The sequence below is a fragment of the Salvelinus fontinalis genome, chromosome 37 (assembly GCF_029448725.1).
Source record: "Salvelinus fontinalis isolate EN_2023a chromosome 37, ASM2944872v1, whole genome shotgun sequence".
Lineage (NCBI taxonomy): Eukaryota > Metazoa > Chordata > Actinopteri > Salmoniformes > Salmonidae > Salvelinus > Salvelinus fontinalis.
This window is the reverse complement of record NC_074701.1, coordinates 17973981-17990220: the sequence shown is the minus strand read 5'-3', so window position 1 is coordinate 17990220 and position 16240 is coordinate 17973981. Positions and strand designations below refer to the sequence as shown.

At 41.9% G+C, this 16240-nt stretch overlaps 1 protein-coding gene across 1 annotated transcript; it reads right to left on the bottom strand.

The window, feature by feature from the left end:
- Positions 1-967: 967 nt before the first annotated feature.
- On the bottom strand, positions 968-13693 carry kcnk18 (potassium channel, subfamily K, member 18). Its single transcript, XM_055902234.1, has 3 exons — positions 13124-13693; positions 12698-12853; positions 968-2783 (listed from the first exon to the last, which is right to left on the bottom strand). Exons 1-3 carry the CDS (start codon positions 13350-13352, stop codon positions 1945-1947), a joined length of 1224 nt encoding a protein of 407 aa, XP_055758209.1. The 5' UTR covers positions 13353-13693; the 3' UTR covers positions 968-1944.
- Between the last annotated feature and the right edge of the window lie 2547 nt (positions 13694-16240).

Genomic DNA, 16240 nt, shown 5'->3' with positions numbered 1-16240 from the left:
ATTATGAATGCTTTTGAGCACGTCATTGCAGTAAAGGGTGGCAATGGCACCACCTTGTGTTTTATGATGTCTGTTGCATCTTCATGAGACAACGCAAAACGAACACTAGCAGGCCGATGTGTTGCCATAAACGGGGAACAACCTATCTTTGCATTTCCAACTCTGTGGAGGTATAAAGATACGGCTGTAATCTGTCTAGACTTCACGCGACTGAAAGTGTAATTGCAATGAATTTTTTGGCCCTGGATTTATCCACCACTTTCATCCAGTTAAACTGAAGCAAATCTTAACCATATTGACATATTCAAACTCCTACCAGTTTCATCCACATCTAAAGGATCACCCAAGTCAGGATGTTGTCCAAGAAGGCTTGTATTATAAAGATTTAAAAAACGACCATCATGTTTCACCCACTCAATTACATAATCCTACAACCATTGTAGCCTATTACCCCCTTGACTGACCTATGAGATCTCCAGCTCATTGAGTAACCATAGCCTCCTGCCCCTTCGATTACATAGCCAACACACGTTTACCAAGAACACCTTTTCTCAACCATAAGTGAATTTGTACCTTTGTTTTTTTGTGATTTATTAGTATGTTGTTGCTGTAGGAGTAGATCCAACTATTTTATCTATTGGTTACCTCAACATGTAATGACACAGCTTTCCTGAAATGTAGTAGGCCTATGTTGTTGCTACTGGGGTTTTATGTGAAGTGGTATGTTGGTTGTGGTCTCCTGTGATTGGCCATTGACAACAAACCTCCCTTTACATTGTTCCTCAGGTTGAGTTATGGGCCCTTTTTCAGACCACTCTCTACCTTTTTTCTTTCTGTTCTTTGAGAATGTGCTGCCATACTAAAAGGATATAAGCATATCATATTTTTATCTTTGGAATATACTGTGTGAGTAATGTCTCACGATGTCTCATGTAATTTCTTTCATAAAATATTTAGACACCACACATTGACCTGAACATGTTTTAATGGTGATGTGAAAGCAGGATATACAGGTTGCTAGACAGCATAAGCTTATGCATGCAGGGTGATTAACAACAAACATGTATTTCTCATATTTCTCCACTATATTTGCATGTTAGGAGTTACTGCTGGCACATAAAAAGCACACAGCCAAAGACTACCTTAATAACAGACACCTTATCTCAATGAACACAGAAGGCAATTTGAAAAAAACGTATTGGTAGTACTTCATTTTACCGTACACACATTACCAAGTATTTATACATGATACATACACAACAATAACCATTTGGTACCAGGTACTATAGCTACTAATTGTGTTGAATTATTTTAAGTAAGCACCAGAAAGTATACATTGATAATAAATACAAGGTAAATAAATAACAGTGGTACAGTACTGTAAAAATAAACTGCTACCATATTATTTCCTATAGAGGAGGCACTGAAAAATGCAGGTGAAAGCTTTAATGTGCACAAATCTCACAACTTGAACAAAGACTCATAAACAATTCTAACCAATGCAAGAGTCATTGCAGCTTCAGTCAAATCTACCAACAGCTGATTGGGATGTCCCCATCCTAAATCAAAAGGTAGAGTTTTGGAACAACAGGTTGAACTGTAGACAACATGTATACATACCATAGATAGTATAAGTAACTTGTTGGATAAATATATCCAGACATAGAGTGCATATCTATATTCGGGCAACAGACATGTAAGATAAATCTCACATATTTAAAGTCACACAATTTTGCTTAAGCTTTGGTCACATGCACATTTTCATTTGCTCAAGCTAATGATGAGGGGTTAGCTTAAGGGTTAGCTTTGCACCCCACTGAGCTAGACACGGTTCCCAAGTCAGCCGTACAGAACTTCGTGCTTAGTGCTTTTTGGACCCACAATGGCAGGGCCTCATAACCCTAGAACTCTTGAGCCGCCCGGTGGAGGCCGAAACTCTTTTTCTCAGTCGCTCCCCAACTCCTCAAATCTCTCTACCATCCCCCCGCTGATGCAGCGCATGCACTGGCGGTAGCAGCTGACAATGCGTGACTGGCCCAGCTTGAAGGCCATGGACATGATGGCCATGCCCATGATGATGAAGACAAAAGTGAGCATGAAGTACTTGGGGTGGTTGGGCACGATGTCACCGAAGCCGATGGTGGTGAGGGTGATGAAGCAAAAGTAGTAGGCGTCAAAGGTGTTGAACTCTGTCTCCCACAGGGGCAGGATGAGGCCTCCAAACAGGATGTAGGCAAACACCACCACCAGGATGAGGAGCAGCGGCACGTTCAGCTTGTCCATATTGTCCCCGATGCCTGTGAAGTTCCAGATGGCAAAGCCCTTGGGCAACGGGGGCATGCGGTCCAGCTCAGGGCAGGAAAGGCTCCGCACCAGTGGGCCCTGCCTGTTGAAGTTCTCCCGTGCAATGATGCGGTTGAAGATCTCTGTGTTGTTTCGCAGCTGGACGGACTTGCGCTTCACAGACTGCTGGCTGTGGAGGACCTGTCGGATGTCCATGGGCTCCCGGACCACCACCTCTTGGCTGAAGGTATAGGTCCCGTCCTGGAAGCCCCCCTGGCCCCCGTGCCCTGGCTTCTCTGTGTCATGGGAGGGGGACCAGCGGCCGTATTGGGGCAACCTGCAGAAAAGACTGTGCAGGTGGCAGTAGGCCCTGGAGAGGAGCATGGCCAGGAGGTCTCCCACATCTGTGATAACCAGGAGCATGAGGGGGATACCCACCATGGCATACAGGATACAGACCACTTTACCAGGCAGGGTCACCGGATAGATCTCTCCATAACCTGAGACAAGAAGAGCAGCAGGGTATGGGATCATACAGGTAGCTTACTTATTTCCCTCTCATATCCAAATATCCCCTTTATCGACAACAATAATTTTGTGTCTAACCTCAAATTATATTGTAAAAATGTCTGCTCCTAACATACAAAAAAAGATGTGTAGAAGATTGAAAGAATATAGTTTGTCAAACATGGTTTTAGATCTATTGCTGCCATCTGTCGGTCATTTCTAATACTGGATTTGCTGATGCTTCTCTCTAAGGGCATTCAGGGACAGATAACTAACTGTATGCTCAGGCAGGGGCATCATACACCCATTATTTTATAAGGGGCATGAAGTATGTGAGGATGGAGGGGGGAGGAAGTTTAGAGCCATAATAATTATGTCTAATTCTACAGTGCATTCGGAAAGTATTCAGACCCCTTCACTTTTTGTTACACTTTTTGTTACATTACAGACTCTAAAATGGATATAATTATTTTTTCTCTCATCAATCCACACACAATACTCCATAATGACAAAGCAAAACAGGTTTTTAGAAATGTTTGCAAAAAAACGGAAATACTTTATTTACATGAGTATTTGCAATAAGGCTCGAAATTGAGCTCGGTGCATCCCGTTTCCATTGATCATCCTTGAGATGTTTTTAGAACTTGATTGGAGTCCACCTGTGGTAAATTCAATTGATTGGACATGATTTGGAAAGGCACACATCTGTCTATATAAGGTCCCACAGTTGACAGTGCATGTCCGAGCAAAAACCAGACAATGAGGTCGAAGGAACTGTCCGTAGAGCTCCGAGACAGGATTGTGTCGAGGCACAGATCTGGGGAAGGGTACTAAAAAATGTCAGCAGCATTGAAGGTCCCCAAGATCACAGTGGCCTCCATCATTCTTAAGTGGAAGAAGTTTGGAACCGCCAAGACTCTTCCAAGAGTTTGTTTAAATTATTTCATAATGGTCGCATCGCCGTTTTAAATGCGCTGTGAATTGTTATAAAACCACTTATCTATCACATGAATCATTCTATTAGGTATTTGTTGTGGAATTGTTAGATATTACTTGTTAGATATTGCTGCACTGTCGGAACTAGAAGCACAAGCATTTCGCAACACTCGCAATAAAATCTGCTAACCATGTGTATGTGACCAATAACAATTGATTTGATTTAATTCTGGCTGCATGTGTACCTCTCCCCGCCTTTAACTGGGGCTCACGTTGGCAAAACAATTCTCTGATATGATTGAGTTTATTGTGATAAATTCTAGAAGGAATTATAAAAGCAATCATTTTGCAGTTCTCACTGGAAAGTATGTTGTTAATCATTTTCTAAAGGTAATGAAATAATGGATATTATGATTGGGCACTAGTCAGCCTATCAATAGCCTTTTTGTTGCCTTACCTTTCTCTTACTGACAGTTCGAGTTGAGATGCGTTTGGAATTGGAAAGTTTACAAGGTGAATTCATTCATTTTTTTTTAATATTCTGTCTGCAGTGACTTTTGTCTGGGCTGCTTCAAAAGGGTTACACTGGAGTTTGTTTTAATAACATTACTTTATTCCAACTAGAAAATGTCTTATGAAATCATGCATTCATTGCACAATATAATGTATAAGATTGTGGTTTTGAAGATGTGTAATTTTAACATTGTGGGACTGCAGGCAGGAGCTGGATGAGATCTGGCAGGAGCAGGTCGGTGTTGGCAAAAAAAACCTGTGGGGGCGTGCACGGTACTAAAAAATCTGTTCTCCGCAGACCTCTACTACAGAGGACCACGATGTGGGTAGTGGACAAACATTGACATCTATTTGGCCAAAACAGACGTCTATAATGTGCTATACTGTACTCTAACCTACTCTACTATTCTCGACTGTACTCTACCGTACTGTGCTCTACTGTACTGTATCCTACTCTACTCTACTGTACTCTACTCTACTCTACTCTACTGTACTCTACAGACCAAGACCACTAGATCAAGAGTTCATGGGCCCTTTCTTCAATTGTTAGAAACGCAAGAAGAGTAAACTCGAGCACAGAACAGTAGAGAACATTACAGTAGGATACATTATAACAGAGCACAGTAACTTGTCATGGTCTCAACTCACTGGATCTGGGTCTGAATCTTGGGACCGATGTCCTGGTATGAATCTTGGTCTTGGCTCCTAGATATTACCTTAGTCTTTGGTTTACGAGCTATACGCAACCCAATTTGAAATAGACAATGCTCTCTGATCATTGGCTGATCACTCCCAACCCATAGGAATCCCCACCCAGTTGACTACTTTTAAATGGCGGAAGCCCTCAATGGCAATGTCTATATCAAAACAAGTTATTTCCATATATAGTATAGCGGTATAGTCTTTTGACCATACAGACATACACTACCGTTCAAAAGTTTGGGGTCACTTAGAAATGTCCTTGTTTTTGAAAAAAACATCAAATTGATCAGGAATACAGTATATACATTGTTAATGTTGTAAATGACTATTGTAGCTGGAAACGTTAGGTTTTTTATGGAATATCTACATAGGCGTACAGAGGCCTATTATCAGCAACCATCACTCCTGTGTTCCAATGGCACGTTGTGTTAGCTAGTGCAAGTTTATCATTTTAAAAGGCTAATTGATCATTAGAAAGCCCTTTTGCAATTAGGTTAGCACAGCTGAAAATGGTCATGCTGACTACAGAAGCAATACAACTGGCCTTCTTTAGACTAGTTGAGTATCTGGAGCATCAGATTTGTGGGTTCGTTACAGGCTCAAAATGGCCAGAAACAAAGACTTTCTTCTGAAACTCAGTTTATTCTTGTTCTCAGAAATGAAGGCTATTCCATGTGAGAAATTGCCAAGAAACTGAAGATCTCATACAATTCTGTGTACTACTCCCTTCACAGAACAGCACAAACTAGCTCTAAACAGAATAGAAAGAGGAGTGGGAGTACCCGGTGCACAACTGAGCAAGAGGACAAGTACATTAGAGTGTCTAGTTTGAGAGTCCTCAACTGGCAGCTTCATTAAATAGTACCCGCAAAACACCAGTCTCAACGTCAACAGTGAAGAGGCGACTCCGGGATGCTGGCCTTCTAGGCAGAGTTCCTCTGTCCAGTGTCTGTGTTCTTTTGCCCATCTTAATATTTAATTTTTATTGGCCAGTCTGAGATATGGCTTTTTCTTTGCAACTCTGCCTAGAAGGCTAGCATCCCGGAGTCGCCTCTTCACTGTTGACGTTGAGACTGGTATTTTGCGGGTACTATTTAATGAAGCTGCCAGTTGAGGATTGTGAGGTGTCAAACTAGACACTGTAATAATAGTATGGAAATAATGTATTTTATTTTGTAAAGTGGTTTCTTGCATCAAACAACACAACAACATTTTCAGTCACCTACTTGTCTGAAGGACAAACAGGTGAATGTCAAGCCCTGCATGCTTTTTTCAAAAGTCTCATGGAATTTAGGCCTACATTGAACACCACACATTGGCTGCAACTGAAGGCTGAATGATAGAACAGCTCAAATGTTATAGGATGCATTTTCTCCATTGTTTTTTTATGGTAGGCCACTCTGGTAGGCCTACATTATGATCAAATAGCAAGAGTAGCCTATTTGGCCACTGTTAAAACTGTAACATAAAGGTGGTACAGCCTCAGTGTTCACAGTAAATGCGCGCTGGAAGTTGCACAGGATTTTCAGAACGTTCAAGTTTGCGCTCAGCAGACCTGAAATTTGCTCAGTGCCTTAGTGGCATTTTGCCTTAGTTAAACCAAGGGGCCAGGGTGCCTGTCTAGAAGGACAGCTTCGACTGCTCCTACAGTTTTTCTTCGGTACTGCAGTTTAACTGATGCTTGGCCCAGAAAGACAATTTTCATACATGGCTACATAGAGAAGTCAGATTAGAAAATTCCTATTAAGACACTTTAGTCATCACCTTTGTGAATTATCCTAATAATTGTCGCTGAGGGCAATACATTTTTTCACAGCCGAAGATATTAAAATTGTACATTCATTCAATGTCTGCCATGTTCTATGTCACGTATACTCCCTCTCCGGCCTCTAGGTCATCAGGCTGCTGATTATCACCATCGCCTCGCGCACCTGTGCCTCTTGACAATCACCTGGATTCCATCACCTCCTTGATTATTTTCCCTATATCTGTCACTCTCCTTGGTTCTTTCCTCAGGTGCAATTGACTCTGTTTTCATGTCGGTGTGTTGTTTGTGTTTCTTACTTACTGTTTCATTTATTTATTCAAACACTCTTTAAAACTTGCTTCCCGACTCTCATGCGCGCTCGTTGTAGAATAACGCCTCACCCAAGGGAAGTATCAGGGAGTGTTTTTTAAATTTCACTTTTTGTGTCAGAGTAATGACTTCGGGTCCGGGAACTGCTACAAGCTCTCATGCCTCAACCAGATTTCCAGGATTCCCTGCCTCAGCCGGCTCCCCTGCCTCAGCCGGCTCGTCGGGCTCCCCTGCCTCAGCCGGCTCGTCGGGCTCCCCTGCCTCAGCCGGCTCCCCTGCCTCAGCCGGCTCGTCGGGCTCCACTGCCTCCGCCGGCTCGTCGGGCTTTCATGCCTTAGCCGGATCGCCAGGCTCCCCTGCCTGTCACGCCAGCCTCAGCTGGCGTGACAGTTTCTGCCTCCGTTTCTGCCTCCGCTTTCATGCCTCCGCTGGATCGACAGGCTCCCGTGCTTCCACCGGCTTGTCAGGTTCTCATGCCTCAACCGGATCCCCAGGCTCCCCTGCCTCAACCGATCTGTCAGGTTCCCGCGCCCCAGCTGACTCGACAGGTTCCCGAGCCTCAGCTGGCGTGACAGTTTCTGGCGCATCAGCAGGGGTGACCGGTACGCTCCTGATCCCCGGGTCCGTCCCCTTTGACGGCATCCTGCAGATGGAGCCGCGCGTCGGGGAGGAGGTACTGTCATGTATACTCCCTCTCCGACCTCCAGGTCATCAGGCTGTTAATTATCCCGCACACCTATCACCATCGTCTCGCGCACCTGCGCTTCTTGACAATCACCTGGACTCCATCACCTCCTTGATTATTTTCCCTATATCTGTCACTGCCCTTGGTTCTTTCCTCAGGTGTTATAGACTCTGTTTTCATGCCGGTGCGTTTGTGTTTCGTGTTCATTGCTTCTTTTATTTATTAAAACACTCACTCCCTGAACTTGCTTCCCGACTCTCAGCGCGCTCGTTATATTTTGGGATTACGTAAGGATGTCGTTGCTGCTCCCGCTGCTTCCTGTGCACACTGAGTGCTAGTTGTGCATGTGATGTTGGTCGGTATAAACCGGATGCAACCCGGATATAGAAGGTCCATGAATTAGCATATGTGAACGTGAGTAGATTACCTTGAAAACAAATGTCCTGGATGCAGTCTCCAGTTCTTACTATACCTCAATGAGCTAAACATGAGCACAATTCCTGCCTGCATTTTAAGCCCTGCATACCCAAACTCGTGATTTGTTGGGAGAGTTGTGTGTCTGAAAAGGACCCTACCCTGATTTTTTTTTTCTCCCTTTCGGAATGTCAGAGAGAAGGCGACATCCTCCCCAGACCTTGTGCCGTTGCCTAACTTAAGATACTCCAAGGTCTGGGATATCCAAGACTATTGAGAGAGTGTCCCTGGTAATGATGGTTACATGATGTAACAGTGAAGCTTCATAAGAGTGACTATAGACACAAGTCATAGCATTAACAACAAATGTATAATAACAATGTCATACAAGCTCAATCATTTACAATTTGACGACAAAGGGATAAAGAGGAAAAATAGTTGAGATGAGATCCATTGTGGTTTTCTAGTAGTGACATGAGGACATATTGTGGTGATCTTGGAAATTGGAACCTAGAAAGCAATAATTATCAATAATGTGGAAAGAAGTCCGTCTTGAGACCTCTAATCTGCTTCTGGTGATGTGAAATGCATTTGAGTCTTCGAGGGACTTTCTTCAGTAATTTGTGGCCTTCCTGTTTGCCGACCAAGCTATTAGCCATTAACCCCAACATAAATGGACCGTGATAGCTATCATATATCAGACCTTAACAGACTTCCTAATGTATTTTATGAACATAAAGTGGAACATTAACAAAAAATAGAGTGCAGAGATGTCATTCAAAATGGGATTCTGATGTAATATTACTTGGTTTGGAGTGTTTTGGAGTGTTTTCTAACATGTTTTAGCAACATTTGCATAATGCCTTGTAGTCAATGGCAAGTGATGACAATTGTCTATGTAATGAAACAAAATATGGGGATCAACTACAATCACAGAAAGAGTGAAAAGAAGCTTACATGTAAAAACGTGTGAACTTCCCCTGCAGGTACTACCACAACATTAGAAAAAAAATGGAATATAGCAACCTCTCCCATTTCACTTTCCGATATATGATCGGTAAATGTTTGGTTCAATACAGCATGGCTCACTAGAAAATCATCCTGTTGAATGGTCTATGGCTTGCCAACTGTATAGAGGATGGCCCTAAAATTGTCAAAAACTCCAGCTACCCAAGTTATAGACTGTTCTCTCTGCTCCCATATGGCAAATGGTACTGATGTACCAAGTCTGGAACCAGCAGGACCGTGAACAGCGTCTACCCCCAAGCCATGAGACTGATAAATATTTAGTTAAATAATTAACCAAATAGCTACCCGGACTATCTTCATAGAACCTTTTTGACTCATCACATACACTGCTGCTACTGTTTACTATCTGTCACTTTATTCCTAGTTAAATCAAAATCAAATCAAATCAACATTTATTTGTCACGTGCGCCGAATACAAATGCTTACTTACAGGCTCTAACCAATAGTGCAAAAAAGGTATTAGGTGAACAATAAGTGGGTAAAGAAATAAAACAACAGTAAAAAGACAGGCTATATACAGTAGCGAGGCTATAAAAGTAGCAAGGCTACATACAGACACCGGTTAGTCAGGCTGATTGAGATAGTATGTACATGTAAATATGGTTAAAGTGACTATTCATATAAGATGAACAGAGAGTAGCAGTAGCGTAAAAGAGGGGTTGTTATATGCACATACTGTATCTACATGTACCTCATTTACCTCGTACCCCTGCACATTGACCCATGTATTTAGCCAAGTTATCGTTGCTCTCTATTATTACAGTTTTACTTTTCATTATTTCTCTATTTTCTTTCTCTCTGCATTGTTGGGAAGGGCCCGTAAGTAAGCATTTCACAGTTAGTCCACACCTGTTGTTTACGAAGCATGTGACGAATACATACACTGCTCAAAAAAATAAAGGGAACACTTAAACAACACAATGTAACTCCAAGTCAATCACACTTCTGTGAAATCAAACTGTCCACTTAGGAAGCAACACTGATTGACAATAAATTTCACATGCTGTTGTGCAAATGGAATAGACAAAATGTGGAAATTATAGGCAATTAGCAAGACACCCCCAAAAAAGGAGTGATTCTGCAGGTGGTGATCACAGACCACTTCTCAGTTCCTATGCTTCCTGGCTGATGTTTTGGTCACTTTTGAATGCTGGCGGTGCTCTCACTCTAGTGGTAGCATGAGACGGAGTCTACAACCCACACAAGTGGCTCAGGTAGTGCAGTTCATCCAGGATGGCACATCAATGCGAGCTGTGGCAAAAAGGTTTGCTGTGTCTGTCAGCGTAGTGTCCAGAGCATGGAGGCGCTACCAGGAGACAGGCCAGTACATCAGGAGACGTGGAGGAGGCCGTAGGAGGGCAACAACCCAGCAGCAGGACCGTTGTAGACTCCGTCTCATGCTACCATTAGAGTGAGAGCACCGCCAGCATTAAAAGTGACCAAAACATCAGCCAGGAAGCATAGGAACTGAGAAGTGGTCTGTGGTCACCACCTGCAGAATCACTCCTTTTTTGGGGGTGTCTTGCTAATTGCCTATAATTTCCACCTTTTGTCTATTCCATTTGCACAACAGCATGTGAAATTTATTGTCAATCAGTGTTGCTTCCTAAGTGGACAGTTTGATTTCACAGAAGTGTGATTGACTTGGAGTTACATTGTGTTGTTTAAGTGTTCCCTTTATTTTTTTGAGCAGTGTATTTGATTTGATACACTAAAAGTTTCGAGATTCAGAACAATGCTGAACAAGAACTACATAATATGCATGTGTGAAAAACTGTCTGCAAATGCAGTTGATGGGAATGGTCCATTAGCAATCACGGCTAGGCACTAATGCTGAAGCTGTGGCTTGAAATGGCTGTTGAGTGAAGTCAAGACTGGGGGTGAGGCCAAGTCAATGATCTATGTTCTTCACTAAAGGAGCGTTGAAAGAGAAGGCTAACCAATATCTTATCTTGTTACTTTAACCACTGGACATACATTACATTGTCCTCACACTCCCTCAAGATGGTAGTAGTTGTATAGTCAATGACCACATATATCATTGACAGTTCATATTATGTATATAGGCACATCTTAAGACACAAATACTCTTGTATTAATCTTATGGGCACAGACTCTGATTTCAATATGACATCACCATCTTAAGGTGCAATCAAAGCAGCGGTTTTGTCCCTGGTGGTGATCATCGCAATCAGAGAGGGTCTGAGCCCAGCGTGAACCTGCACCACAGGGACTGACACATGAAAAGAGCACAGAACATGGCAACCCCCCCCCCCCCCCCCCATTCTTTGCTGCAGCTGTCTGCAGATGAGAACCACAAGGTGCTTGCAAGAATGAATGCAGAGCACAGTCAACAGTTTTTTTTAGTCTGTAAGTTTTATAAAGTGTAAGAGTAACATAATAACATAGTTACATCACTAACACAGTCTTCTGCCATTTAACTCATTTGGTTTTGAATACTGCCATTATAGCTCATTCCTGTTGTCCCCGGAAAGGCTAATTTATTTGACATTAATGCAGTCATTTTAAACTCAATTTAAAAAATGGTTTCCTCTGGAAAAATAATTGTATGGGAGGTGGTTAAGAAACCAAATTTGTTTAATTTAGGGAACGCGGTAAACTACTCTATGTATATCGACATTGCATGTGCTACTAGATACAAGTATGTCAATGTCAACCATTGTTTTAACAATTCATTTGACAAAGGATAAGGGTTAGATGGATATGAATTCATACTACAGTCCAGACTTTAAAAAAAATATGTTTACACATCGATCTGTTAATACTACTGATAACTTTGTCCATGAAATGCTCTGATGTAACATGCACAAATGTGTAATGTGTATTCCACAGTATTTACATTTAATGACAAACTATTTATCAGTGAGGTATGGTAGGAGTCAAATCAGCTATGGTAGGAATTACAGATAGACAAATCCCCAAAATATCAAATTTTCAATCCCTGTTGGCCAAACCCGTTGTTTCATGGTTGACTGCTGTTTGATGGAGAGCGGATCCACTCTCGTTTACAGCCTGATAACATCAGTTCACTCAGTGAGCATGGCACACAGCACACTAAGACCAAAGTTCATCAAGCCTGAGGCAAACAACAGGATTTAATGTGGTGGACATTTCAGTGACTAAAGAGATGAGAGACAGTGTCTTATTTGTAAAAAGATTGTAATGATATTGTACTAATACATCATGCCTGGTGTTCCATATCCATTGATATTTATTTCAGGTGGGCTTCATTTTGACAGGAAAGCCATTGTTGCATAGAGGCAATCTATATCAGTGGTGCCCATGCATAACAATCCATAACCAGGCATAACAATTGAGAGTATCTATCTATATTGTCCCAATGAGGCTATACATTTACAAAGAGAATCAAATGAGCCAAAAAAATTAGCAAATGGTCTGCCACACCAGCACAATTATATTTCAGTATACTGTAATGTGCTGTCTTAATTAGGCCTATTTTGTGTTTGTTTTGCATGTCTTTTAACTTAAGACGAAACTTAACTTAAAAGTTGGTAATTTAGATGACTTACCCACGGTTGTGAATACAGTACAACAGAAGAACAGGGATCCATAGAATGTCCATCGCTCTGGACGTTGAAGCCATATGGACTTGAACCCCCCGTTGATTTCATTCTCTAGTTCTTTCACCGAATGTTGTTCTTGAGAAGAATTGCTGGACAAATTACCTGTAAATAAAATTGAATTATTTGAATGAAGTTAGCCGTAAACATTTTTGAACACATTTACAACACATAAAAAAAATGTAATGTAAAAATCCTATTTTTACCCCATCTATAAAGACGGTAGCCCTATATTATAACAATAATAATAATAAACATAGATCTAGCTTTCTGGCCTTTTTATGCTGAGTTTCTGTATAGCACTTCGTGACATCGGCTGATGTAAAAAGGGCTTTATAAATACATTTGATTGATTGATTGATTGATTTACTTTACCTGGATAATTCTGAATTCTGCGCAACAGTTTACCCAAAAACTCATGATATTCCCCTTCTGCTTGGTACCCACTCCCTCCCTCAATGCACCAGAATAGCACCGCTCCCAAGGCGGCATATCCGACGAGTAAAAGTATGAGAAAAACGTGAGGAAACAGCTTCCATAGCTTTGAAGCACACTTTTTGGAATTCTCTATCGAACTTCGTGTTTTACCCACTGCCAACGACATCTTGCAGTCTCTGAAGAGCTATTGGAACGCGATGCCAAATTCTCTCTCCATGGCAAGGCTGTCAAGACCGTCCGACGGCGAGAAGCGCAGAATGATATGTGCCCGCCACCCCCCCGCATTAAGCTAACACCAAATCGAAGTCCCCCAGGAGACAAGTGCTATTGACTTCATCTCTCAGGTAGGCTATTTTGAAACTCCACAAAAGAGGACATTTATTCGTTTTGTACTTGATTCCACATTAAAGCCTCCTAAACTGGATAATGCAATTGCCATTTTAATCAGTAAACACAATTTGATCTTGCCGTTCGACTTTTTGAGCATTGAGCAACAGGTGTTATTTAGCTAGCCCCATATGAATGCCGCTGTTGTTTCAGAAGAACAATTGGAGCTTGTCAAATTCCATCCAGTAAAACAGACAATTCCCTACAAGGCACAGCGACAAAACTGCCTTAAAAACATCCTACAAACATTACAACAAACTTCTGCTGCCATGAATCACAATGGAAATCATTGGGTAAATTATGACCATTGCCTAAAACATTGGCTAAATAGGCCTACTGCTTTACTTAGTTGTCATATTACGTGTTTAGGCTAGGATCTTAATTTGAACCAGTTTGCTACAGCAGGAAAATTAATTATTATGTGGATTATAATTAATGAACATTTTTGTAGTGTTGATACCAGATGAGGCTGGTGGGAGTAAATCAGTGGAATTGTACAAGCACATCAAACACATTGAAACAATGTGTTTGTTGACTCCATTTCATTGATTCCATTCCAGCCACTACAATCAGCCTGTATAGCTCCTCCCACCAGCCTCTGGTTGATACATTTTGTTTAAGGGAAAATTAAGTCTGAAATTTAAAAGCGGAAATTGCAAACTTCAGAAGCCTTTTTAAACCCCAGATATACTACAAGTTTTACATTTCCTGCAACGCAGATATGTTCTGCAACAGAGTGATCAAATTAAGTTCCTACATCTGTATAAAGAGCCTTCTGTGAAGCAAGAAATATACTCTAAATGTTTGTATTTAGCTTTCAATTGATCCTGTCCTGTTTAATCCAACAAATCACGATAAAAGGTGCACAGTGTCAGATGGTCCATTCAAAGTCTTTTGAGACTGTTGCCAAGATCCGAAAGGACTGCATGGATGGGTGTTTGTTTTAAGGTTTTAAGCAAGGTGCTTCATCATGTGAGCATGGTTCACCGAAACACAAGTAACGAAACTAACCTACCAGAAGGTTGTCCAATTTTGTGAGACAGGCAATGAAGAACCTTCTATGGGTAGAAACCTTTGTTGCTGCCCTATGCGGGGATGAGTGAGTGAGTATAAGGTAGGAGCCAACAAAGGGTTTATTCTCAGACTAGTTTTTTCTTATTCTTCATATTACGTTGTATATTGTAGGAGATAGGCGCAGGAATACGAAATAGGGGGATTTTATTTCTCTACCCAAAATAGAGTACGTCATGAACATGACAGGGACGAAGCCCAAAACAAACACGTGTATACAGTTGAAGTATGAAATGTACATACCCTTAGGTTGGAGTCATTAAAACTCCTTTTTTAACCACTCCACAAATTTCTTGTTAACAAACTATAGTTTTGGCAAGTCGGTAAGGACATCTACTTTGTGCATATGTAACGGATGTGAAATGGCTAGCTAGTTAGCGGGTACGCGCTAATAGCGTTTCAATTGGTTACGTCACTTGCTCTGAGACTTGAAGTAGGGTTTCCCCTTGCTCTGCAAGGGCCGCGGCTTTTGTGGAGCGATGGGTAACGACGCTTCGTGGGTGTCAGTTGTTGATGTGTGCAGAGGGTCCCTGGTTCGCGCCCGTGTCGGGGCGAGGGGACGTAAAGTTTATACTGTTAACATTGATGCTGTTGACCCGGATCACTGGTTGCTGCGGAAAAGGAGGAGGTCGAAAGGGGGGTGAGTGTAACGGATGTGAAATGGCTAGCTAGTTAGTGGGTACGCGCTAATAGCGTTTCAATTGGTTACGTCACTTGCTCTGAGACTTGAAGTAGGGTTTCCCCTTGCTCTGCAAGGGCCGCGGCTTTTGTGGAGCGATGGGTAACGACGCTTCGTGGGTGTCAGTTGTTGATGTGTGCAGAGGGTCCCTGGTTCGCGCCCGTGTCGGGGCGAGGGGACGTTTTAAAGTTATACTGTTACACATAACACAAGTAATTTTTCCAACAATTGTATACAGACAGATTTTTTCACTTATAATTAACTGAATCACAATTCCAATGGGTCAGAAGTTTACATACACTAAGTTGACTGTGCCTTTAAACAGCTTGGAAAATTCCAGAAAATTATGTCATGGCTTTAGAAGCTTCTGATAGGCTAATTGACATAATTTGAGTCAATTGGAGGTGTAACTGTGGATGTATTTCAAGGCCTTCCTTCAAACTCAGTGCCTCAAAAGAAATCAGCGAAGACCTCAGAAAAAAAACTGTAGACCTCCACCAGTCTAGTTCATCCTTGCGAGCAATTTTCAAACGCCTGAAGGTACCAGGTTCATCTGTAAAAACAATAGTACGCAAGTGTAAACACCATGGGACCACGCAGCCGTCATTCCGCTCAGGAAGGAGACACGTTCTGTCTCCTAGAGAGGAACGTACTTTGGTGTGAAAAGTGCAAAAGTATTTATATCCACAGTAAAATGAGTCCTATACTATATCGACATAACCTGAAAGGCCACTCAGCAAGGAAGAAGCTACTGCTCCAAAACCGCCATAAAAAAACTGACTATGGTTTGCAACTGCACATCGGGTCAAAGATCGTACTTTTTAGAGAAATGTCCTCTGGTCTGATGAAACAAAAATAGAACTGTTTAGCCATAATGACCATCGTTATGTTCAGAGGAAAAAGGGGGAGACTTGCAA